The 27,068-nt window shown below is 41.7% G+C and overlaps 1 protein-coding gene across 1 annotated transcript in view; it reads right to left on the bottom strand.

The window, feature by feature from the left end:
• Window positions 1-980: 980 nt before the first annotated feature.
• LOC310939703 (ADP-ribosylation factor-like protein 15) overlaps window positions 981-27,068 on the bottom strand; it is a gene marked incomplete at both ends in the record, with an annotated part of 87,977 nt that continues 61,889 nt past the window's right edge. Inside the window, one exon of the mRNA XM_083904518.1 lies at window positions 981-1,133. Coding sequence (XP_083760644.1) covers window positions 981-1,133 — 153 coding nt within the window. The remainder of the gene's footprint in view (window positions 1,134-27,068) is intronic.

Below are 27,068 nucleotides of genomic sequence, written 5' to 3'. Positions count from 1 at the left end.
GCCAGTGCTGTGAGGGATTGTGTCAAATTCAAAAGAGAGAGGGAGAGAAAAGTAAAATGTAGAAGAAGAAAATAAACATTGAAATGAATCTAAATTCAGTAGATTTTCTCTACCTTGTGGCCCCATCCACTCCATCATTGCCATGTTGTGTCTCTTTTGTTCTCTTTGACATTGATATATAAATCGAGCTCTACGATGTTAACACAGAGCTATAAAATATACCTAAATTGCACATTTATCTATATATATATATATATATAAAAAAAGAGGATTTAAGACTGTTACTCACTTGTTCCACTTGTTCCACATGGTCTCACATCTCCATTAAAGTCGCCTACTGTAGCACTTAGTCACATGGTAAGTAGTAATACTACACTATTCGGATTAGATACTCGGATATAGTGTGACACATCGATATGTAACCACCGTACATAACACAAGGCTTCGGATGATCCAATCAAACGGCAGCATCCGTTATTACCAGGCCACATTTTTAAGTTCTTCTCAGTGGAGAGAATCGTCGATGGTGCCTACCCAAACATCCTGCAATGTAATTAGTGGAGACGCTAAACATATCTACAGCCAGTGTTTGTGTGTGTGTGTGTGTGTGTGATAGTGTCCATCATTACAATGCCACAAACAGTGGTAAACAACATTTCCAAAAGAGTTCGATGAAGTGTTTCACACTGGGCAGGTTCACTGGGGCCTCTCCTCTGTCAGGTTGTGCAGTGGCTGAACTGTTGACTTGCTCCGTCTTACGATTAAAAAACAACCACAAAAAAACCGAGACCACAGTGAAAGTAGCATAACATACGATACACATTTCAGACGGAGAGGTGGGGGGGGGGGCTGACATCTGCTGTATTTTCATGTATGTGCATGTTTGCGTTTGTGTGTGTGACGATGGGCACCAGCACAACGTGGCATCTCTTTGTCGTCGGGGGCCACTAATGTTCTCTACATTAGCAGCAGAAGCAGCATCATATCCTTGCAGGCTCTGTGTCTTTGTCCTCCAGCAGGCTAATGAACTGACCATAGCTCTCCTTCACTGCCTCCATGTTGTCGGTGGAGCTGCCCTCCAAGATCCAGCGCTTCCCCCGGGCGAGTGGCTCCAGTTCAAAGTACTTTTTGATCTGTCGACGAAAACAAAAGACTGTGGTTTAGGGGAAAACATTCAGCGTCACTTATCCCGAAATGATCACGTTTAGCAATTAATTTAATTCACAGGTTTTTCGTTTTGAGACCGTCCAAAGCTGCTCTCCTCAGATGAACAGACATGCGACAGATCTGCACATTTCTAAAGCTCCGCGCACATCGACACATGTTTTATTGCTTTTAATGTAGGACTCGCTTCAAGGCTTTTTCTGTGTTTTCAGGTTTCGAGTTTCTCTCGTTGCCGTCGCTTCGTTAGTATCTCGCAATCATCCCACACTCTCCTCATCTTCTGAGGATAGGAACACTCAAAGGTGGGGTGCGGGGGGGAAAGGGGAAGATTCTTGGGTATCATCCCTGTCCACTCTTCAACTTTTCCATGCACAATGTGTTTTCTTCACAAAGCCATGAAGCTATTCAAACACAGATTTGCAACCAGGGTGCAACCAAACACACAAATGACAAGCAGAATAAAAAAGCTGAATAAAAATCATTAAGTGAAACAGTCCTTAAATCTAAGAAATATGTGGCTCGCTGGTTTGGCAGCGCTCTTTGCAACAGTTGACGATAAAGTTCTTGCGCTCGTACGCTTCTGGCAGCTTGTGTCAGTGGGAGGTTGTGACGCTGGGGGGAGAACCAGAACCAGCTGTTATGTAAAAACAAACCTCAAAAAATTAGACCTCCTCTGAAGGTCCTGCAGGTTGTTTGGGTCCCTGACATTTTCACGCACAGAGTAATGGAAGCAGAGTTCACATTTGTCCGACAGGGAAATGACAATTTTAAAGACACGTGTATAGTGATGGCATGTCATTGATGCAATAAAACTACAACTTTCACTGTCACACTGATATTGATCAGTAAAGGTATTAATAAATTATATTACACTACTGTTCAAAAGTTTGGGGTCAATTAGAAGCACTTTTTTCAATGAATATAACATTAAATGAATCAGAAATACACTCTATATTGTAAATGTGGTAAACGACTATTCTAGATGCAAACGTCTGGTTTTTAATGGAATATAGATGTATAGGTGTATAGAGGCTCATTTCCAGTGTTCTAATAGTACATTGTGTTTCCTAATCACGTTAGAAGGCTATTGGATGATTAGAAAACCCTTGTGGAATTATGTTAGCACAGGTGAAAACAGTTTTGCTGCTTCTTTCACGAAAGGGCAACATTATTATTTTGAATAAAAATCATTATTTCTAATCTTGTCAATGTCTTGACTATATTTTCTATCCATTTTGCAACTCTTTTGATGAATAAAAGTCTGAGTTTTAATGAGAAACACAAACAAATTGTATAGGTGTTGAACAGAAGTGTATAATGGGACAGAAATCCTTAATAATTCATTACTTTTTAGGCCAACTTGACAATAGACTCCCAATTTTTTCTCTCTCTCTGTTTTTTCCCACAAATTATCTGGACATGGTTTTCACATTTTGTTAAAGAACACAGGCACGGACAAGCATTTAAAACACATGCCTTTGGAAAACACACAACGTTCGACCCTCATCTGTTATTCTGCAAATGTGTCTCCATATTTCTGCACAGATAAAACAAAGACAGACTGATTGAATGAATTCTTCAAATCAAACCTCACTCTTCTCCAGAGCAATACAAAGCAACACAACAAGAAGGACAAATAGATCCGTGCTCGCTGTAAACACCACCAAATCCACGCGGGTGCCCGTCACACAGTCAAATGACTTTTCAACTTCAAGTGAAATTGCTTTTGTCTAGACCGTGCTGGGCTGTCTAGCTGTGCCATGGTGTGTGGCATGATGAGGAAGGGGAGAGTGCGGAGGAGGAGGAGGAGGAGGAGGAGGAGGAGGAGGGGGGTATTCTTTGTGTCTGCTCACATCCAGCCAGCCATGCCAGCGAGTGGGAGAGCGAGTGCTGTCTCTGCCCCCCTGAGCCGAGTCTCTGTCCGGGTGTAATGTGAGTTTAATGACAGATTAAGTCACCTCAGCCGCGTTTGGCTCAGAGGCCAGGGTAGAAAGCCGAGCGGACCCAAACAGTGTTAACAAATCTGTCTGGGTAACTTGACCTGCCCTAGCCCAGGCTCTAGCCCCAGACCTGGACTGCAGACGATGCGGCTGGCTGCCTGTCTGGCTGGCTCACTTGTCTGCCTGTAGCCAAGGCCCTCTTCTGGAAGACTGTGGCCCCTGCACTGGCAGGCAATCAAAAGGCCAGCAGTGACCTCTGTGCATGTGCAGACAGGCTCAAGCTTCTTTTCCATCCCCTTTGCCTCGCAGGCCAATGGAACAAACCCGGGGGCACCTCTCTGTGTGCGGACAACTGATCTCACCAATGACTTATCAAGTTTTCAGTGCGTCTTCACAGTTGTGCAGTCATGTTGTGCAGTTTGCCATAAACACGACTTAATACCTTGGATGATATGAACGTCTCTGTGCAGGTGACATTTCACTGACGGTGCACGTCTAATTCAGAGAACAAGCTGGTGGTGATACGCTGCCAAAAAGCACTGGGGCAGTGCTACGCGACTGAATGAACCCCATGACCTCGCAGTCGGGTGCATCCACACCGTCAGTCAACAGTACGGCCCAAACCAGTTTCTCTGAGATAAAGTCTCCCTAAGCACACTTATGCTTGCTTAAGGAATTGCGTGAGGCGATGCGAAGGGTAAGCCACACCAGACATGAGTTGCCAGATGGCTCCTAGGATGACCACTGGGTCATCCAGTCTAGCTTCTTCTAGGTCATACAGAGCAGGGGCCTGGCCGTGTACATGGGAGAAAGCGGCTTATACATGCATAAGGGTGACAACAAAAAATCCTTAATCACCTGTGTCTGTGTCAACTCTATCTCACACTGCTGGAATCCAGCCATGCTAACCACCGAGGTAAACCACTGTGGGGGGAAACCATAAAACTGAAGAAAGCAGTCTATGGCAACAGACCTGAATGAGTGAACCGTGCGACTTTAACTTAACTTATAAATCATATTTATGTATTAGTGTAGTATTCACTATTCAGTATAAATTATACACATGAGTTATTTTCCTAAATCGGAGGAGCGATCAGTGTCTCCAATGATTTTTAAAGAAGGGCTGAAATAATTTCACAATTATTAATCGATTACTATTATAATCTATTTGTTTCCTAAATATTTAAAGTTTCTGTGATTTTTAATGTTCTTAAGAAATCATTAAAACTGAATAATCTTGGTTTATGGACAAAACAAGACATCATTTCCAGGTTTAACAAACACTGATCAATATTTTTCAACATTTTATGACATTTTATGGACCAAACAAGAATATGTAATATAATGGTTAGTTGCAGCCCTAGTTTAAAGCCTAAAAACATAAAAATATGTTCAAATAAGATTTTTTACAAAAGTAGAAATGTACGGTTGATATTGATTTGACACCGATAACTTAGCTGATCAGTGTATGCAAACGTATGTCAAATGAGGATTCATTTAAAATGTGTCAGGTACTTAATGATGCATATTTCCACCACCTCCTAAATACTAAAGGAGAGATTAACCCTTACAGTAATGTAAAAGCTCCCATAGAGTGGTCCTATCGCACATATATGTTAGTTATGGAGGTCTACTTACATACATTAACTTGTTTTTTATGGTCAAAAACCTCCTAACTGCTGGAAACGAGCCGATAGAAATCTCTCCTCACTGAAGCTCTGGTCAGCCTCGCTTTTTCAGACTGAAATCTCACCCCCAGAAGACAGACCGTGTTGTGATTGGCCAGCCAACAACAGCTTTCCCCAACTGTCTTGTGATGGCCAAACCTGGAAGTGACGTAATTAGCACACCAGCTCTCAGAAGCGCAGCTCCCCCCTCTGAAACGGTGGGATGCACTGCTACTCATTCTCAAAACATTGTTTTAACAATGTTTAAAAATAGCTTCTTCACGACTCCCCGCCGCAGTCCCTTTTACGCCTTTGACTCGGAGTCGGACCCAGAGTCAGAAGACACTGTCGCTAGTGAAACACCTCCACAACGGACGTTCTTCTTCTTCTACGGCTCAATGTACGCAACCGGATGTGCCCGGACAAGTGCCCGGAGCAGGAGGATCCGCTGTTCAGGAGAACTGCTGTTTACGTAACCGGACCGGGTTTTTTCAGAGATCTCGCTGAGCCCAAGATTACAATACAACACAGCGTTCTCAGCAGTGGCTGAACTGTTTGTTTCGAACCTTCAGGGCTTCATAAACGAGGTAATGACGCAGATACACACTAAAAAACAGCGTTAATTGGAACTTCCATTCTAGGTCCACTTTAAATACGCTGCAAAGCCAAGCGCAACAGAGTGCTGCTCTTGTAGTAACATGGTTTTATTGAGTGAACGGTTTTCACTTGTATTTCCAAGTAATTCAAACTCTGACGAAAGCAATATTGAGGTCGACGCCTCTATTTCCCCACTTCAAAACAGTCTGTGTGACAAATGGTCGAATTACGGTAAATTATAAAAAAAAATACAGCCCATTAATATGAAAAAAAATACTTCACAAAGCAGACAGATGTTTCAAACAATTACTCACAGAAGTAAGAAGATTAGACTGAGCTGTAAATTAGCATTTAAGTGTGCAAATGATTAAATGGCTAAATGGTTGGAGGATGAGGTCATTGTCAAAGTGTTAAAAAGAAATTCCTTGATACAATTCTCTCAGCGCTGTTTGTTTGGCAGAAACTAACACAACTGTGTGGAAAAAGTTTTTGTATTAAAGATGTATAATTTAGTTTTGTTATTTTTCGACTCCCATACACCGGATTACAAAATGCAATGGTCACTGCTGGCATCAAGTCATGTCAAAATGATTTCCTTCAGAACAAACGCAGCTTTATTCCTTGAGTCCAATTTAACATTTTTGTTGCAAACCAAACTAGGAAGCATGTGATATTCAAAGATCCAAAGCCCAGCTTCTTAAAATTACGAGCTGCTTTTTTTGGCTACAGCCATGTTACAACATTATCATTTCAAAATGTAATTTTCAGATGAAAATCCTGCATTTTGTTGCGTTTTGAAAAACAATCTGTTTCAATACTAACACACCTAAAAAGTATGTATATCAGGATATCATGTGACCACTCGGGTCCACTGGGCATGTGCATGCCGGTGTGAACAGGAAGTTGATTCTCTCCTCTGCAGTTGTTTGCTTACGTTCAGGGACAACAAGGTTGAAAAGTAGAACAAGGACTTTTTAAATCAGACGATATTCAAGTTGTTGCTGATAAGAACCAGTCATGGGGTGAATGTGGGTCAGTGCACCATTGTTTCTAGAGTCCACTGTTTTTGCTGTTCATAAAGAAATGTAGCCTAAAGTTTTTAAACTTCATAACACTGGATTAGTGTGGATGACAGGTGTGTCTTGATAAGAATTTAGACATGTTTTTTAAGGAAAAAAACTGATGTACCCTTGGGTTCATAGTTTGACCTGCATCCCATCAATCCAAATAAACGACCTGTCTGTTGAGGCATACAAAAGTCCTGTTGTTAGATATTAAACACCTACTGTAGTGTTTGGATTCATTTAGAGTCAACCTTTTTAGACTGACATGTTAATTGTAAAACCATCAAGTCAACATTTATCTAAAGTGGAAAAAGACAGCACCCCCCACCCCTTGTGTTGTCAGTGAAGTTACTACTGGCATAGCTGATGCAAAAAACAGATTGCACCATCACTACTGCTGTCGGTCCATAACAAGATACAACCATAACAAAGGAAAAAAATCCTGATTGTTAATTTGAAACCTCCTCAAGACCTGAATTAAGGCTAAGTTGGCCAAGTAAGGCCAATGTTCCATTATGGAGTTTGTACATTGTGTGTTTCTTTCTGTGTTTTTAATGCATCTGTCCAGCCTTGTTTGGTTGGCACAGGTGAGCATGCATACTCAACCAGCCGGTCCCTGCAAAAACAAAGGCTGAAAGATAAATAAACCAGCATGCAGCCTGATGCAACCCACATCTGCTACGCTGTTTCAATGGTGATTTATTATTTTCAAACACAAGTGTTATTGTAATGGGCCGCTATCATAACTATATCATTACTGTGTGTGTGTTTATGCATTCTTTTTTTTCCTGTTGCAATTGTGCCAAGTTACTCAGGTTCTTGTTCCAAAGGCAGAGGTCCAAGGCAACGCTCAGTTAACAGGCCATGTACAGGATCGTTCAGATAAAAAGACTTGCAGTGGTTCAATAAACTTGTGCTATGCACATGTATTTGGGAAATCTGAAGTGAGTTTTAGCATTCTTGCAGAGGTTAAGAGCAATGCCAGACGTAGGTTTGCTGGATACACTCCTACAGTAGATCTGTATCGTCAAAGAAATCTCAATTTCTCATCTAGGGCAAGTTTTTTTTTGTCAAGTTTGGCTCTTGCAGTCGCTTTGGGTTCCAAACGTCTGAGAAAAATATCAAATGTAAATTTAATGATATCAAATAATAATAATAATTTCTTCCTGTTTAAGTAATAAGATCATAAAGAGAGGAGCGGGAAATATTCACTTGAGAAGATTTTGCCTTTAAGCCATATTCAAAAAGCCAAAACATAAACAGACACTGATAAAAAATAATTGTTTGAACAGATAAATTGCCCTTCAAACATTTTGTGTCTGCAGGCAACGATCTTAACTTCTCTGTGGGCCAAGGGTAAATAACAAACTCATTGAAGAACTAATGATTTCAACCCTACGGTTTTCTCTTTGATGAAAAGCACATGTGCCTTTAGTGACCCGTGGTAACGGCAGGGGAAGTGGACGGACACATCTTTTGCCCTCAGTTTTAACAGTTTCATTTTGAATTACCTGTGCCATATAAACTAGAAGATATGGCCTCCAAGGCCTCTTGTACCAAAATCCAATATGACCAAGAGTCTATCACATGGTTGTCATGTGTCAAACTCTCTATAGCGGTTTGCTATACAACCGGAGAAGGAAGAATTTGTGGATCTCTGAACAAGAGAAAGTGGCATACTCAAATATCCAAGACAATCAATTACACCATTTCTTGACATGTTGGCCCCTGTGAAGATATCAGTCACTTGAAAAGTGGCCCACACTGGCGACTGCATTGAAATGGGAGGGTAATGTGAGATCCACTTACCATATAATAGATATGGCTCTGTTTGCTTTTCCGGCTTAGCTAAAAAGCCTTAAAGACACAAGAAAGCACAAGAGGTCCCCAAGAGGGGAACACTTGGAAATCCTGTGGAAAAAAAAAACAAACATTGCACCACAAACAGTGGGAGGTGTCAAATGAAACATCCCACTGGCCAGTAAGTAAATCCTATTTAAAAAAGGCTATAACACCTTGAGCAATGGACACACAGTCTTACATCTGTGGGGATTACAATCCCCGAGCCTTAAACGAGGCTGATAAGTGATCACTGTTGAAAGTGAAAGCATGAGCTGCAGGGAGCAACTCTGTGGCTCAGTGGTTTGGCTTGAATGAAATGGTTTGACTGGTTATGGTGCGCAACACATCCTCAACAACCATGGCTGGATTCCAGCTGCAGACCTGAGTTACATCATGTCAAACTCCATCTTCTTGTTGTCTGTCTGCCACTTGATTTCTGATTATTAGGTTATTGCTAAAAATTAAGGCTGTCAATAGATTAAAAAAATAAACATATCTCACATTTGAAATTTGTTCTAGAAAACGTTTGCTATGCTTCTAATGACTGAATTAATGAGTCATCAAATTTCCAACACCACCAGAAACCTTGGTTTAATTGTATTTTTCTTTTTAAACACAGAACTTAACATAGAACTATGTGATTTCAAAGAGACTCAGGCCTATCAAGTGCCAACCAGGTCATTTTAAAATAAAGGCTCAACATGGATGACTGCCATCCTGTATGCAACAACATGTGTTCACATCACAACAACACAATTCACCTGGGAATGTCTGAGAGAGAGAAGCACAGATAGCCACACAGGGTAGGTGACCCAATGGAAGTCGCCGGGCAGCTGCCAGCATATTACTGGCACTATCAGCGCCTAGAGTGGTTCGTTTGCCACTTACTTTCCACTCATTCGTGATGTGGAAACAGTAAAAAGTAACTCTATGCAGGTCTCAGCAATTAGTCATGCATCTGTTTTTTGACAGTTTTTTTGAGGTCAGCGCACACCAGAAGAAAACAAACTTGCAATAACTGTGTGAAATTATTTTAGCGCGTTAATCTCAGCTGTATTGCTCACAACAAAAAACGTGTTAAAGGGGACATATTATGCAAAATCAACTTTTTAATAATTTAAATCCTTATATTTGGGACTCAAGAGGCCCTATCAGTCGGCAACGTATGAAAAAAGGGGAGGGCAACGTTATCCGAAAACCGGAAGTCCGCAAAGTGTTCTATTCTACACAAACTTCCAGCCTCAGAGGATTTATCTGTCCAGTGGATACATGTTATATATGACGGAAATGTGCCTGCTGGAACCTGCAAATGATCACTTTTCCAAAGGCTAACTTCTGCTCTCTTAGCTCCCAGTAGCCTCTGTGGCTTATGTCATTTCCTGTCCCTTAAGTTACGTTTTTCTTTTTTTTTAAGGTGAACCTTTAAGGTGGACTGAAAGAGATACTACTAAACAGAGCGTTCTGAACAGGGCTATTTTGGCAGGGTGATTGAACTGCTGTGGCGCTTCATCCGTGAGGTATTATGACCAAAGCATGTCACAGACATCTTCATTAGGACACCAGGGAACTAGGTTAACTTGGAGAAATAGGGTACAATATGTCCCTTTTAACTTTGACAGCCCTACTAAAAATATATTGTTTTAAAAAGTGGTGAGACACAGTACACTAATACTAATGTTTCCAAACATCAGACCCAACCAATTGTGTAAGAATATCTTGCGAGTAGAAGAGTATAATACCTTAGTATGTGCTTGTGCCAAATGCTGCTACATCTCATGTTCGCTGTGAAATTTCACATATGTACTAGCACTCTATGCTACGCTATACAGTATAATTATTGCGACAACATTTTTCATGATACATTTCTTTCTCAATCTGAGTGTTGGTTATCTTCAGATCAGTGCATTTTTGAGGAAACAGTCAGTTGGTTTACAGTTGGTAGTTGAAGACCTTGATGTTTAAGCCACAATTGAGTGCTTGTGTTGGTGTGTGGATGCACATGAGTGAAAAGACCCATGCAGAACTATGCAACATGGGTTAAAAAACATTCACACACAAAAAAAGAAGAACAAAATGGTAGGACTGTAGTTCTAAAAAATCTTAAGCCTGAGCACAGAGGGAGCAGGAGAAAGACAGAAAGATATGAACTTTGGACATGGTCACCCCAGGCCTACTAGGCACATAAAGCATTGAGGCCACCCTGAAACTAAGCTGTAGCTGCAAAACAGTTGGGCCAAAAGAATTCAGCAGGCAGAAAATTAAGACTTGAATCCCCATGTCACAGTGCTAAAAGTTAGCTGCTACTAGATTTACTGTCATGTTCCACTCGTGGGACCCTGGGTCTCCCCAAGGCTCAGCTCAGTGCTGGTTCAAAGTGATTCACTTGCGGAACAGTTCACTTCAAAGCCAACTGACCACTGCCAGATCAGAGCCATCCTCAGAGGCACTGTAAATCTAAGCAAGACTGCACTGGGGACATTCTTGCCAGCCCTTTCAATGTGCTCTTTGGAACAATGCTATTGCACTTAAGAGCCTACACAGTGATAATGTCCTTTCCATATAGACAGCAATTCTGAAAATATATCTAAAAGATGTGCCTGACGACATTCAGATTCAGAGAATGAGCAGATCTTGGACAATGAACAGGAACAGTTTTATGTTTCATTTTTTTTTTGTACATTTGTATTTTACTTGACGATGATTAAATGAGTCTGAAAACTCAAGTTGCTCTTGGAAAAATCACTCTGTAGTGACAACAACAGATGTAGTCTGTCTGCAAATCAAAGTCAAATGCTACTAATTAAATAATGAAGAATAATTGATGGAATTAAACTGTATTATTATAATTTATACCATGTTTTATTTTTTCCAGATAATGTAGTAAGCGCATCAAATTCACACTTACAACATTCTACACATGTAGCGTTAACGTGAAGTTGAGGCCTGTATCCAATTGGTACCACAACAAAACGTTTTAATCACAACTCAACCTGCTCTAACTGAGTCTGATCCCAGTTCTCAGGACGGTCTGAGAACAGATGAGCAGCTGTACTGAGAAAACCATGCACATGCAGCAAGTAATTGGCCAAAGATTAAACCCAATGCCATGAGGTTCCGTTATACCAAAACATCTCAAAATACATTTAACTTCAGGTCAGGTTCCTTAAAGAGATCCAAGGACTGAAGGTCAGGAACCTGGTGAAGTTACAGTCTGGAGGCATGAATGACATTTTCTATAGTTAGAGTGTAGGTTGGGGGGGCAAAGGCGAAGGAAAACATCCGTCCTCTTGTGTAGTTTGGATATTGACTGGCAGGTTCAGTAGCCGGGACATGGCCCCTTCCCCAGGGGTTGACCTGTGGCACACTAAGAATAGTCTGCGAGGTCAGAATATCTGGGATGCGAGAGTAGTTGTGGAGGGGGGGATTCGTGTTTGCCTTGCCTTATAACAGATTTACAGTAACTCAATTTATTAAAGGCCAAGAGCTCCCTGACAAGTAACATCTGGTCTGTTGAGCTCGTACGGGTGAGCTGGCGTCCTGCCCGTACTAACTGCTGCAGGGGCCAATATGCCAGCACCTTCCCCTGAACCCCGCCCTTTCGGTCATCTTCTTATGAAGAGGGCTGCCTTGCTGAAGCAGCCCACACAGAGGGCCCTCAAAGCCCAGGAGGTCCGTCACAAGCCACCCCTCCTCCTCCAAGACCCCCCTAGTGGGACCCTCCACTCCTTTCACTCTGAGGCCCCCTTTCACGCTCCAGTCCTGACAGTTGACTAGCTTGAAAGCTGCAGCAGGCCCCCACTTCAGCACACAGCACGCGGCATTACAATCAAAGTGCTCCCCCTCTGCAGAAGATTTAAACCATGCGTCAAGTTGAGTTGGAGTCTGCGCGCATGCACGCCAGCACACAAACACACACAGACACACCATGGGACCATCATATTTGAAATTCAAGGTTCCTGGGTTTTATTGACTTTTACTGACTTGCATACCTTCTCCTAATCGTAATCATGACCACATCTTCACATGGTTTCTTCATGTATCTGTGCAAGTGTACATATTTGTGTGCATCCTGTAGATGAATCACGCACACAGGTTTCCTACAGCAAAGAGAGCAAAGCAACGAAACAAAAAGACTAATGAGAAAACAGAAACTGATGAGAGAACAAAGGAAATAATGAAATTACAGCTTGTTTGGACAGAACATAAAACACACATTAGATGCACCTTCTCCAGCTGTTTCCAGTCCATCTTTAATTCAAATCAAATCGCTCTATGAAAAGTGAATGTTATTGAATCCACACACATCCCTTTTTCACTATATGCATAGTTGCCGTGCTCAATGCCCTCAGCATTGAAAATTACATTCGATGTACTTCAGGAAATATTTTTATGCTCTATTATTTCCCCCTCCGTCACAAAGCTGCTCCTGACTGCTTTTAATCACTACCAGGATATCAACGGTGCACAGCCAATACTATGGCCCCAGCCTGAGCAACAGCTGCCCCAGCCACAACACTGACAAACATTTTCATCCCACAACTGTCAAGAATGAAAGCCGCCCCATGTGCGCTCTGTTTCATCTAATTGCATAAACTTAATAATGAGCAACACGGTATGCAAGACAGGGAGAAGAAAGCAGACTGCAACTCAAGTCTTCTCTAATCACTTCCATAGAGGTTTAAAAAAAAACAAAAAAAAACAGTGCCATGCCATCAAGGAAACTTTTTGATAAAAAAAAACAGTCAGTTTGTGTTTTGTCAAAGGGGGTAAGTTTCAATGGAAGAAAATCTCTATGGAATAGAGCCCCTGGAGATTCCCAGCGTTTGATCCCTATGAGTCAGCAATGGAACCTGGGGGTCAGATCACACGCTGAATAGGCTTTTCGGAAGTCTTGTCCTGGCCAGTGTGGCCGGTCGCCCGACCCTGCTTGACCAGCAGACAAAGGGAGGGCAGTGACGACAATTGAAATGGGGGATTCTTTTCTCCTCCAATGGAAAGTCCAGTCCTGAATAGGGTCTGCCTCGCTGAATTGAGTTCCACTCCGATTTTGAGAGCGAGGACCCGACCGAGGTCAGGGTTCAGCATTATTTGATGCAGGCTGTGGGAAAAGGCGAGTGTGGTGCCCACACAACCTGCCGCACTGCCCTCTCACCCACGGTGCCCCTTAACCTCCCAAAGGGACAGAGACCACCAGCCCAGGGATGACAGGACGAGAAAGGCTGTATGGGTGGGAAAAGAAACGAGGGAAGATATGAAGGTGGGTGGGAGGGCTTGCAGTAGCAGGGCAGAAGAAAGATGTGAGAGACGAACCATCAAAGAAACAAGACGTTTCTAAGTAGCTTCACATATTGCATGCCGAAGGTCTCGCACACATTCTCCTGAGGGTAATACATGCAGCTTTCCTGGTTTAACTGTCATCTCCCAAAGTGGGAGGGGCTAAAACTCTCTGTACTCCTGGCAGCGATGGTCTGCAGCCAACACTTGCACGCTATACAATGAGAGGTTAATAGGTGCTTGGACATGTTTGCTTCACAACGAACAAAAGTGGTGAACCATTTGTGAAAAAACGTACTTACTGGCGAAAACATCTGGACTCAACAACAACATCCTGAGGAGAGGAGTTTGACATCAGGGCCACATAAAAAACAAAAAAAAAAAGAGTTCATGGAAATATAAATATATGGAGTACATTTATAGTGCATTTCTAGTCCATGCAACTTAAAGCACTTAACAATGTATGTCTCATTTACCCATCCATACAAGCACACAGACACACGCCGGCCGGCGCCCCACTGGTGGAGCCACAATGTGAAAAGTGTGTGTCTGTATGAAATTTGCTTCATGGATTTCTTTCCTTCTATCAATATAAGAGGATGAAACGATCAGACAGGAGTCGGGCATTTTGTTGTATTGCTCACTAGCCACACTGGCAACTGCTTGTTGAGAAACGCAGCGTTCCACAGAGGTCACATATGATTATGCGAGCTTTTCAAAAAACCCATTTATATTATTGATGTACAGCCAAACTTTTGTTTTTTTTTTCCCTCCACATAATGAAAAGCAGAGACAGGTGATGTTAAACACAAGATTGAAAGGCAGACCCATGCATTTAAAAATATATTGATTGTAACAGTTACTGTCGGGAGATAAAGCTGTCAACGCTGCTTTACCATTTTATCATCTAAGAACATATGCCATGGCCACTGGCTGGCTGGAGACACCTCTTAAAAAACTGTCACGTGCTGTTTAACATGGAATGTCACACTTCGGGGTGCCACACACCTCATCAACCGACAGCAGGGGACACAAAACACTTTCACAAACTACTGGATCTTCTGCAGTTTGTATAAATTGTTTGCAAACATCCGTGTAAAATAAAACCTCGGAGTGCCATGAAGAAGATATAGAATTTCATTTTCACTATTAACAGCTCAGCAAATTGTACAGCAGCAGGAACAGTCTGGCGGTCTTCCTCAGGGCTAATAAAACCTGAGAGCGTGCACGGTGCCACAAAATGTATTTTTTTTTTTTTCAAGTTTCTGTCTGCCGATCCTACTGCGAGTTTTCTCACCTTTTTTGTGCAATGCAAAGTGGCATAAATTATGACAAGCAGTAAAGTTGCTACTGGCATCCAAAACAGGAAGGTAAATATTTCTTGTAAAAGAGAACATCAAAAGAAATACAGGTAGCGGAGTGAGAAGCTCGCTCTGGCATTTATAAGGTCAACACTTAACGAAGGAAAGGAACAGACCGATCTATGTATGTAAATAGTGTTCAACTGTACTAGTATTTTTCATGTATTTTACAGGTGAAACAGAAGAATAAGTGATTTTATGCATCAGGTATTGTGAACAAATTAAGACTCACTGAATATTATATCACATCACTTATCCTGTCGACATCTCCAAGGCCAACATCGTCCAGCTTGGCTTTCAGTGCGCTATTACATTACGGTCAGCATGTTTAAATATTATGTCTATAGAGCCATTCGCCTCTTGGCTAAAAAAACGAGGGGACAGAGCTCAGCAAGGTCACCTGCTCCTCATCCGTTTTTTCCACTGCAGCCAGCAACTTACGAGTTGAGGGGGTTGGGGAGGGGGAGCTGGGGGTGGGGAGGGCTGCTCGCTGACCGGCTTCAGTCTAGACGGCTCAATACGCAGTTGACTTTTTAAACCCGCTTGTCTGGAAAAATAGCAGACGTGAGGTAAGGGGGGGAGGGGGGGGGGGGTGAACTGCAGCAGAGAGGCTGGTGGTGCATTTTGGCTGCCACAGCCCAGCAGACTACACTTGCTACGAAACAAGCAACAAGCGCAAGAGAAAGGGACAGAGCGGAAGAGAGGAAAAAGGGGGAGACGGTGCGAAAGAGAAACAGACAGAGGGGAAGAGCCATTCCAGTCACTGCCGTGGCTCCACTGTCAAGGTCAGCGAGCAGCGGAATAAGAAGTCACGCCACCTGACCCCCCCATCCACTCCGCCTGTCTGCTTTCCTGCTGTTCATCCCCCGTCCTCCCCCTCAGTACCTCCATCAGTCTCGTCTGCTCACTCAGCATACACGGTGAGAGAATCGGATTCAGTCACTGCACAATCATTTTCATGTAAGAAGCTATCTTACTATTGTCTTCCCCATGCAATCTGTATATTACGGCGTAAGTAATGACCATTAAAGCTTACAATGTTGTCGAAGATTGTGAATCTATGGAAAAAAAACAGAACTACTGAGGCAGAAGCTGGACCATTCAGTTTTAGAGCACATTCATTTTCATTTGGCATTTCGAGGAAACACTTTAATGGGAAATTAGCAGAAGACACGTCTGTTTAAAATGCTGACCGCACTCGATTTGCAGTTTTCATTAGTCCCAATTTTAAAATTATCTGACATCGCAGCATGATCTCATCTTTACAAGACTGGCTACGAGCCCTTTTGGAAGTTCTCTTAATGATTATTCTGCAGAGAGAACGAGAAAGATGAAATTGGCTCACTTCTAATTTCGCAAAATTACTTAACTCTCTCAAGGCAAAAGCCACCCCCTAAAGGATACAGACATCTGCTGAATCATTTGACAGGGCTGCAGCCATTTGTTATTGATTGCCTGGTGTGTCTGAATGCTTACTACAGATGATTCAATCTAGATGAAAAGACTAAGAGAGGTTGAAGCTCACAGACCTGGGCTATAATGATTCATCTCTGACCAGAGCTTAATCCAGTGATGAGGTATGTGAAAAAGTAAAGGGCAACCAAACTTAACGGAGAAGCACACAGCATCACTTTTGTTTGTTACGGAGCAGCTTCCTAATATCACCAGCTCTTTTCTGAAATAAAAGAAATCTACTTGCAGCAATTAAAACAAGCTGACGGCAGACAGACGGTGCCTATCACTTTACAGTATATCACACAAAAGCACCGCACTGAGAGACTTTTACTTTATTTTTTATTTTATTTGATACAAATTGCTCTTAACCATGCATTTGTGTATGAAAATTCCCAGCTCAGTCTCCATTCTACTCTATTCTATTCAATATAAAAAAAAATATTTGGTTGTTAAAAAAAAGGGACAATCATTTTATAGAGTTATGTGAGACATTCAACATAAATGTTGACGGTCTAATCTTCGTTCTTATTTATTCCACAGCAGTCTTAAAAAAAAGGATTATGATGTTGATTTACCTAATTTAATTAATCAAAATCTGTTTTTGATAAAGTAAATGACACACTATTTTTTCTGACTACATGAATGCATCACTGGAAGCTGTTCCTTAAGCCCTGTTAAAAATGAACAGAAGGCACACATCACATACTTGAAAGTTAAAATAACTAAACATGATTTAACATTCTCATTCAGTGACTAATGTAAAACTTCCGTCGTGTTGATTTTATTCAAAAATGAGCTGGCATTATTAAAACATTTCCACTCAGTATTGACGCAAATGCAAGGTATTGTAAGGGTGATCTTTGCACTTTCGTTGAAAAACCATTTGGTAACAGAGTGGCTCACACTGTTGTTTCCCTTCTCCAGGTTCAATGATTGGCCCTTACCTGGGCCTCATCTCTCGACAACAACCAATCAGACGCCACTGGGGAATTTAGAGCCACCAGCGTCACAGGCCACAGTGACACACACACCATGTGCCAGACGTTTGACGAAAGTTTCACTGGGCACCACATGAGTCATTGAGCACAGCCACCACCCAATGTGTGCCAAGACCTTAAAGTTCACCATGTGCAAAATGTGACAGAGGACAGTGGTTGACGAGCCACTTCCGTCTCAGACTATTCCCAACCCAGACTGGTGAAAAGTTATCGACGCACTTTCTGTATGAAAATGGCCACTGAAAACAAGTGTAACAGCTCCGGATACATGAGGTGTCCAAAACCTACAGCATCTGTGCCGGGTGTAACACGGCAACACCAACACAGGGCTATTGTGAGCACATAAATCAAATCTCTGTGCTCCAAGGCAATGATTTGTTTCTGTTATTAACCATACTTTTCATTTCTGAAAATGTCAGAAATGCTACAATTATATCCCGTGGCTAATGACCAAAGCCCTTGGCAGATAATGCAGAGTATTTAATGCGGTACAATATATTACGCTGTCTGTCACAGACTCGTTGATGAATCGCTGAGAAAGCACCAACTCTAACAAATTACCTGTTTGATTCATAACTGTGAGGTCATGTGCAAAAATTTGGAACATACTCAACATTTAGATCAATAGACAAACACTGTCTGTTTAGAAGAAATAGTGCAGGCAAGATTCAGCCTGTGCTGAGTTACATAAATCGTGCATGGTAGCACACGCTACAGCGCCTCGCTCAGTTGGCAGCGTAACTACCTACATAATACACGCTGACAACTTCTGAACTGTTTTCGTGGCTAAGAGCGAGTCGTCTATCGGATGTAACATTCAAATAGCCATCTGGATGTCTACCACCCGCCATGGGTGAGTAAGAACAGTGTTGCTCCAGGAAAGAAATGCGTCACATTTCAAACAAAGGTCATGCCTCCCTCGACTAACTGTGTCCATTACCACAATAGTTAAAGAGCATTTCTGACCAATCAACCACCATCACTTCCCCTCTCAAGCTAAACGAAGAGGATGGCACAACAAACAACCAAAAACAAATCCATGTAGAGAAATTTGTGAACAGATATATTTTGAGAACCGATTGAACATTTTTTGGAATATAACTAAACGTATTTCCTGTTCTAAAAAGACAGAATGGTGGAATGCGCTGACCTGAGCACGGCACAGTGTGTTCTGAACAACTCTGGCGATGTTCAAACTCCTTTAACTGGCACACAAGCAGTGAACCGCACACAGAGACAAGTCTGTGTTTTCTTTGAGTGAGGCTAAAGACGTGCGTGAGCTGTCACACTCGTCGAGAGGCAGAGAGAGAGAGAGACAAACAGCGTCTGCTCGGGGGAAATCATTCTGAATTATAAATCAGTGAATCATAATGAAAACAGGACAAGATATTCATTATTATAAGTCGTTAGGATTTCTGCTAATAGCACCGAAGTTCGATACAGGCTGCTCAAGCTGATGCTACTTCAGGGCTGTGAACCATCACGGTACCTCACTTTAACCTTCTCAAATCCTAAGAAACTGCACAATAAATGCAAATGTACAATTAACTGGAAAAAAAGACATTGCTTGACTATTACTTTATTTTCAAGCTTTTATTTTAATTTCTGGGCTGTAAAATATGCAGCTGGTTTCTTCTGTGACCTGGGGCCTCATTTAAAGGGGACATATTATGCAAAATCAACTTTTTAATAATTTAAATCCTTATATTTGGGACTCTGGAGGCCCTATCAGTCAGCAAAGTGTTTTTGTGGTCCTTCTCAGTCTAAGTACAGGAGATGAAACACGCGATGTTGACTTCCGCTCACTGGGACGTCACAATGCGCTAAATTCCTGGAATTGTCGTGTCGCGGAGCTCCGCTTTGTCCGTAAAACACGCGAAAGTGGTGGTGATGGCAATGGTATCCGAAAACTAGAAGTCCGCAAAAAGTTCTATTCTGGGCTCCACAGTGCAGCACAGAGTCCTACACAAACTTCCAGCCTCAGAGGATTTATCTGTCCAGTGGATAAATAATAATGTTATATATGACGACAATGTGCCTGCTAGAGCCTGCAAATGAGAGGAGAGAGAGAGGAGAAACGGCAACTCTGAAATGCACACCTACATACACAACCAAAAAAATAAAAATAAATATCTGTTATTAATGCCAGAATTATTAAACGTAATACGTTTGTGGTATGAAATACATTCTCAGGAATAATTTGGTAAACTAGGTAGATTAAGTATGCACAGACCCAGATTCTTGTAACAGTCTTCTTCTAGAGAAGATTAGATTGTTCAGACGTTTAGATAACGTGCATTAATTGTATTAGAATTGTCTCTCGTGTATGATCAGCTCAACTGCCACACCTAAAGTTTATAAAGTAATCACAACTTCAGAGGGAGAGACATTTCAGACACCAGTAAGATCTGGTGGCCAGTGATGACAAAATTTGGTTTGTGAGCTGGTGTTGATTTCCATTCCAAGCGCTGTCCTGTTGGATCTCTGTGCCTCCAGCATTAGAGAAAGAAAGAAATCAGACTTCTAGGTATAATGGCAACCGTTTGTACAAATCCCCAATTCACAAACCTTGCAGGTGACAGAGAACAGCCACTTCAGCGAGGGCTTCTCTGCCTTTTTCCCTCTTTTATGTGTGTTTCGGATGTAAGCCAACTTTTCGGGTTGAACCAAGCACACAGTTTTATAAAAGAGGCCTCTGGAGTCCCATGACCCCTGAGTTACACAGGTTTTACTAATAAAATGAATTCGGGTTCGACTCCAGTTTCAAGTGTAAGTCACACTAAATACACTTTAACCTGTAGAAGCTGGGTCTTTTTCTGATTTCTAAACATGTTTACCATGTTTGTTTGGATGCGCTCCCATATTTATACAGTATGGTCATTGAACAACATGCAACAAAAGACTGATATCATACACTGTAGTAATGTTTTATGAACACTGTAATGGATAATTTGCATGAGCCTTCACATAGCAAGACCAGGTCCCTGAGGTTTCTTGTATTAAAGTTTAGTGTGATATTAATAGAGTAACAGTTACTCAAACTGTTTCAGGAAAAGCAAACAGAATGAGCACATGGCGGAGACAACATGTCTCCATTGTTGTGTTCTTTCCCTTTGATGAATGGGAGTCAAATACATGTCTATACTTTAAGAGATCATTATATACTCACTTGAAATTGAAATTTACGACTGTTCAGCTATGCTGCAGCGCTCAAAGACGTTATCAACAGGATCTTGGAACCCTGTTTAAACAAAACGCCTTGGATGAGTATTAAACAAAAGAAAACAGGGAAGCTGTGTATGACTTGCGAAAATATGTCTGCACTTTTTTTGCTTGTCCAGTTTACAAATGAAACGCTGGTAGAGTTTCAGTGAAATCCATATTTGGATGATGTCAGCACCCATTGTCAATTAAGTGAAAGTGCAACACCTTTATCAAATGACTGAGAAGGTATTTGAAGAGGTAAGGAAATGCCCATGGGAGCACAGGTTATCACTCAAAGGCAAGAGTATATATATCATTGTGCAACATTTAGTAAACAAAGGTCCTTCTCAAGGTGCCGTCAACAAATTCAAGTAATTGAGTGAATCCTTCGCCATGGGGAGTAAATGAGTACATGTTGGACGAGAGTCAAATGAACATGAATTGCCAACTCAAAGTCAAATCACAGTAGATAAAGCATAGTTTGCTGAGCGAGCATTAAGCGTCAAGGGAGTTGGACCGTTTCCAAAACTTTTCATTGATTTGCTTGGCTGTCGCTGCGCTGCTTTCATCCATCTATATTTACACCCTTTGGGTCTGTCTGTTCAGACCAGTCGGACTGCATGGAGGAACTACAGGGGTATCACCTGCATTTCTCCAACAGGTATAAACACTGCTGAAAATATATATGGCTCAGCAAAGACGCTTTGTGGTGAAGTGACTCCACTGGAGGTGTGACTGTATGTCAAGTAAACAATGCATGCCCGCAGCACCCATGCATTACTTCAAAAGGCCTCCATTACAGGAGATTACTGCGCGTAAATGTTTCCATTGAACGCGCCATTGTCCAGATGTATACAGTCTGAAGCAGTAACTGTGTACATACAGTTCTCTCTCTCCATTGTGATTGTGACTGGCAGTTCACTCCCACAGGTGAACACAGATTCCAACTGTCCACAGGCTAGGATTAGCAAAGAAAAGAGTATACAATATTGTGAAATTTGTATCATAGGGAGCCCCCTTCTGTGAAAGTAAATTTTAAGAAAATAAAGATTCCTGGCCTTTTCTTCAGGATAAAAGCAAAAATGTGCATCATCTTGCTGCATCTACGTCCTCAGAAAGCAAAACTACATCTGCCTCTATTTTGACTGCAACACCATGATCACATTTGAGGTTAGAAGCTTAATGTTCAAAAACAAGTTTGTTTGGAGACACTGAATATGAAAAAGAACCCATGCAGAGGCAAAACTGGAGAGAGTTTAAAAACACACTTCTTAAATATTAAAATTTGTTTTTATACATCTTTGGGATCAGCTTCAGATCACTTTAGTTTAACATTTTTTCAAAATGCTGCAAATTTAAAACAAGTAAAAGTGTTTTGGAACATCTCAATGTTTCTGTGTGTTGTGGGATTTGTTCGTTACAGACACAATTTTGGTTTAGGGTTCAATTATTCATTTGTTTTTACTACTTTAAAAAACAACGTCCAGATGAACAGGGTGGATCAGTGTTCGGTGTGTATGGGAATCAAACACACCGTCAAACCTTGTTGCAATAGACATTTCCGCAACGTTGACTTAGAAGAGAGGGAGGGTTCAGGTGTAGGCCCCCGGGCTCGACTAATCCTACCTAAAGTGCGTGTCCATTAGACCAAGTAATCAGGAATGTGCTGCAAACAGGTGTGTTAATAATGCTTATTAAACAAACGTGCGTTTACTGCTGTCTGCTTTGGATACCTGGAGTTGGTGATGTCACAACAGACAAGAGGTGGGAGGGAGAGAGGAGGAGGTAAGGTTAGTGAAGAGTATTTTCACAGACTGGCGAGTTCAGACAGAGAAGCTGAGTGAAAATAGCTCAAGGGGCAAACAAGGTAACCTCTTTCAAAAGATGCTTCAGGGGGTGTCTGCCAAGTCCCACACAATGCTGTCTGCAGTGTATGTCTCTGTTGCAGTTGCACTGCACTGCAGAACAAAACACCTTTAAATGTCTGGGTGCATCTTCTTAAGGCAGAGGAAATCTTCCGAAACTGTCCAAAACGGAATATCTCAGAAATGCCCTTCTTTGTTAGAGAAAAGTCGTTAATGTTGAATTATTATAATTGTAATGTACATTTTTTGTGTCACTTTTTCCCCACCACTACTACTATATTTTTAATCATATATTTAAAGTCATATCAAACAAAAAGCTTGGATCAATGTCAAAATACAGTAGCCCATACATGCAATGAGATCATAACGCACACACTGTACAAAGGAATGCAGTCACTGCCCACCCCCACTGGTGTGCTGGATTAAGCCTGGCCCATAAACACGTTGAACTGAATCATGAACACAAGATGCCAGTGACATCATAACCACAGAGGAGGCAGTCATGAACACCTAGCATGGGGCTATAATCAGATCTTCTACATGGCAACAGTTGTCAAGAATACGACCAAGAGAATAACACTGCTCAATTTACTTGGTGAGATGAGCATATTCCTTCTAAGACATCTCTATGATTCACGGCGATGGCTCCTGTTGTTTTGGGGGTGGGGGTGGGAGGGGGGTCTGCACGACAAGTCTGGACACATTCATGCCAGCCAGGGCATCCTCATTAAGGGGCCACTTGGTTCTAAAAGTGGAAAAGAGGTGGGGTATGAGGATCAAATGGCCAGTTGTTCACAATGCGTTTGGGCACTGTCACAGACAAGATCCTCAGACAGGAAAGCAGGCACTGGATTTTATTTAGGGAAAGATGACACAGTGATTGAAAATGTTGGTTTGTTATATGATTAAATACTTTACGCCTGAATAGAGAACTGTTTATCAGCTTATTGGGGTTCCCAAGATGCCTGAGATGCCATGTTAAACTGTTCCACTCCCACCCCCCACCTCATCCAAGAAGAAGAAAAAAAAAAAAGCACAGAAATGACTGAAGTGAATGATGTGTGGAAGCAGGAGTGGTGGATTTAAGTGCTACAAAGTGACTGGCCATGCCCTCTCTTTGTGTTCTAAGGCCAGAGTGCATCCTCTATGAGTCCCCTGACATGCTCAGGCCTCATTCATGGGTAATGTACCAGACAGACCAGATTAATCCCCCTTTTTCATCCTCTCCGCTCAGCCGAGGAGGTCCTCCCTACCAATGCCTTTTTCCCCCCACTTTCTCTGTTGTCCTGTTTGTCAAGTTGACAGAGATGCTGCTAGAGTGCCTGAATATGGAAACCTAAAATCTGTCAGAATTTCAGATTTAAAAATAATAATAATATTGAGGTATTTCAGTCAAAAAGTCCAAATAATTACAAAAAAGAAGAAGTTTTTTTCCATCACAAAGAACAAATAAAGTCCTTTAAAAGCAACCTAATGCTCTAAGGTCAGTGGTGGGAGCCAATGCAATGTTTACATATATTCACTCATCCATCTTGTTCACAATGGTGATGGAGAAGTGTTGAGCAATGAGGCGTTCTATAGTCTAGCCCATGGCCTATTTGTCTCCAATGAGCAGTGGCTGCACAAACGTAAATGGCTTAAAACACATCGATTACATGCTTCGTGACTCACTTGAGTATGAAAACTCAAAATAATAGAAATCAATGTGTTTAGACATCAGTCAAACAAGAGGGTTCAGACCCAGTCACAAATATGGATTGGTTATTAGGGTATTTACATATATATATATTTTTTATTTTATTTTGATAACACACAATGCACCTGTTGCAAGCTTAACACACTATAACATAAAGCAACAAAAGCCAAAAAGAATGTCCGTCTCAGCAGCAAATTGTTAGAAGCAATTAATTAGCCTGAGAAACTCCCATCTTGAGGAGGTTATACGGTAATACAGTGGAATTAATCTGTATGCAATCTTTTCCTATACATTATACGTACATCACAATCAGCTGATTGTGGCATACGCATTCACAAAGCCACACAAATAGTGCCTTCTCAGGACTCTTCAGCACCGACTTAGACACTGGCACAGTCACAAACCCAGACAGACAGAGTGAAAGAAAGCAAAAAAAAAAAAAAAAACACGAGCTGGCATATGAGTAAGGTCCTCAGGTTTGGCATCTTGTGGGGCTGGCAGAAACACAGCTAAAGATGGCTGAGTGCATTCACAGCGCTGGCAGGACAAATGGAACTGTTGTTTGGGTTCAGAGGAGCTGGTCCTCAAAAAGGACACAGCAGGAGGGAGGTGGAGGGGTGGGCAGACCAGACAGGGACAGACGAGGACACTGGAGCAGGGTGGCAGGGTTGCATGGCTCACACCACCCACATCAGCTCCAACAAACGGCATCTAACTGTTCCCAGAGGGGAGCGTTTGTGGAGGGAAAGCGGTGCATTCAGTTTAAGTTAAAATTGAAAAGCTTAAAAGATGTTAATTCTAACAATTTGCACACGTTTATTGAAGAATGTCATGAAATGTTTCTTTCTCAGTGCTTTTAAATTGTTAAAGTGTTAATTCAAAAGTGTTAATTCAAAAAAAAACCTGTGTTTCGTGGAATAACTGAGTTTTAAGTTTTGGTGAAGTCGGGACATTATTTAATCTTAAATGATCTGTAAATCGGCTAAATCAGGTCGTACTACCACATTCTTTTTCTGTCTTCTTTAGGCCCTCCTCTCAGGCACTTTTTGAGGGGTAATCCAGATCACAAGAGCTGTGGAATAGTGTCTCATGGCCCAGACAGCCCAGGGGACTCATCTTTCATCTGGCGCGATTAAGACACAAATCACACAGGAAGAGTGAAAACTGCCCAATGAACTACACACAGGCACGGTTAGGTCCACGGATGTGTGGGGGAGTGAGTTTGGTGTACAGACTGAGTTTAGAAACAGGTTTAGTACGAAAGATGACCACAAAAGATGAAAATCGCCTTCTCTTGTCAGCAGCTTTTACTCTATCATGTTGGAACAGGTCATGATAGTTCTGAGGTTTCTGAGCTTAGGACTTAAAAATGATTTTTGAAATGTGATTATATGAAGTATTTGGGCATGGTCATTGTATTTTATACAGGCGACAATGCCTTGAGCACTCCCTGTGCCGGGATGCAGCAGCGGGTAGACACACAGGAGCTCAGCAAAATATGGCTGTGACAAGGGACAAGAGGGAAAAACTCAAATCATTTTAGCCACACAACGGAAGGTCCACCTGATAATAGTGGTGGTAATGCATTTTGAATTCCTGGTCCATTGTGTTGTTTTCTACAATTTAAATTGCAGTTAAGTCGAATTACATTTATGATGGTTTATCACAGATTAAGAACCCTACAAATGGTTCCAATGAGCTACACGTGTGTTGAGTAGGGCTAGGCATCACTGCTAATTAGCTGCATCCGATTCACAAGGTCCCAATTCGATTTCCATACCAATTTGGCTTGCAGAGATTTTCACTGCACTCATGCTGCACATTTTACAAAGATTTCCATGTCTCTAACCTGCTGCATCATCAATTGATGATAATTTAAACTTTAAACCTGTTTGAATTAAAAAAAATAACTATCTACAATCTCCTACATACATTTTAAAGCAACAAGTTGTCCAGCAGAGGGGGCTGTGAGTGCAGCTTGGTCTGTGTCAATGCCCTCTCTGCTCATCAGAAGAAGACAACACTGACGCGATGTTATGTTTGTAGAAGTTTGTAGAAGTACTTCCTGTTCTAAATGGAACATTAGCAAACAAATCTGCAGAATCTGCCGTTAGTTAACTGTTAGCTTGATCAGAGCTAACAGTTTCTCTGTCTCTTTAAGCTGTGGTCATTATCATTTTGAAAAAATCAAATATACACTCTATGGTCACATACTAAGGTTCTCCACAACAAGTGTAACCATTGTTATGAGCCTCCTTATATGAGGCTTGGATCACATTTTTTTTTCAGTGGTCTGCGTGAAAAACCTGACACACGATCACAATGTGGACAGAATGCAGACAACAACCCAATTAGCATGTGTAAACACATGTGGTGTGGTCGGATTAATGATAAAACAAACAGCATCTCTCTAGACAAAGATCACATTCTAGTCCCATGGGTGTGTGGGCTCCAAGTGTACTGTTTAGATGGAAACAAAAAACACATGTAAGTAGACCACACCGAAGTCCTCTCTAAATATAGGACTGTTTCTATTTGTAATCAAAACCTACATTATGCAATGATATCCAACATATCCACCAACTGGAAATGATGAGAAGTGGCTAATGGCATGCACACTCGATCAGTAGAAAGCAGTAGCCCGTACCGTTTAATAACTCCATTAGTCTGATGTTATCTCACTTGAAGAATGTTTGAGATAATGCAGTGATGTTTAATCATACCCAGGCAGGCCCCGTGTTGTTCAAGACACCTGGTTTCCAAATCCCGTCGGTCACATCTCCATTTCTGGTCGACATTTTTTAGAGCCATTAAATGTGCCTTGCTGTGAGCCTGCAGACAGGGTGGTCATGGCCATTTACCAGGTCTGGCTCGAGCAAAAAGACTGAAGTCAAAAAACAAACCAACTCCTCCGCACCAAATTCATGTTTATGCAGTATTT

This window comes from Microchirus variegatus (genome assembly GCF_963457635.1).
Source record: "Microchirus variegatus genome assembly, chromosome: 18".
Taxonomy (NCBI): Eukaryota; Metazoa; Chordata; class Actinopteri; order Pleuronectiformes; family Soleidae; genus Microchirus; species Microchirus variegatus.
This window is presented reverse-complemented; position numbering and strand designations above follow the sequence as displayed.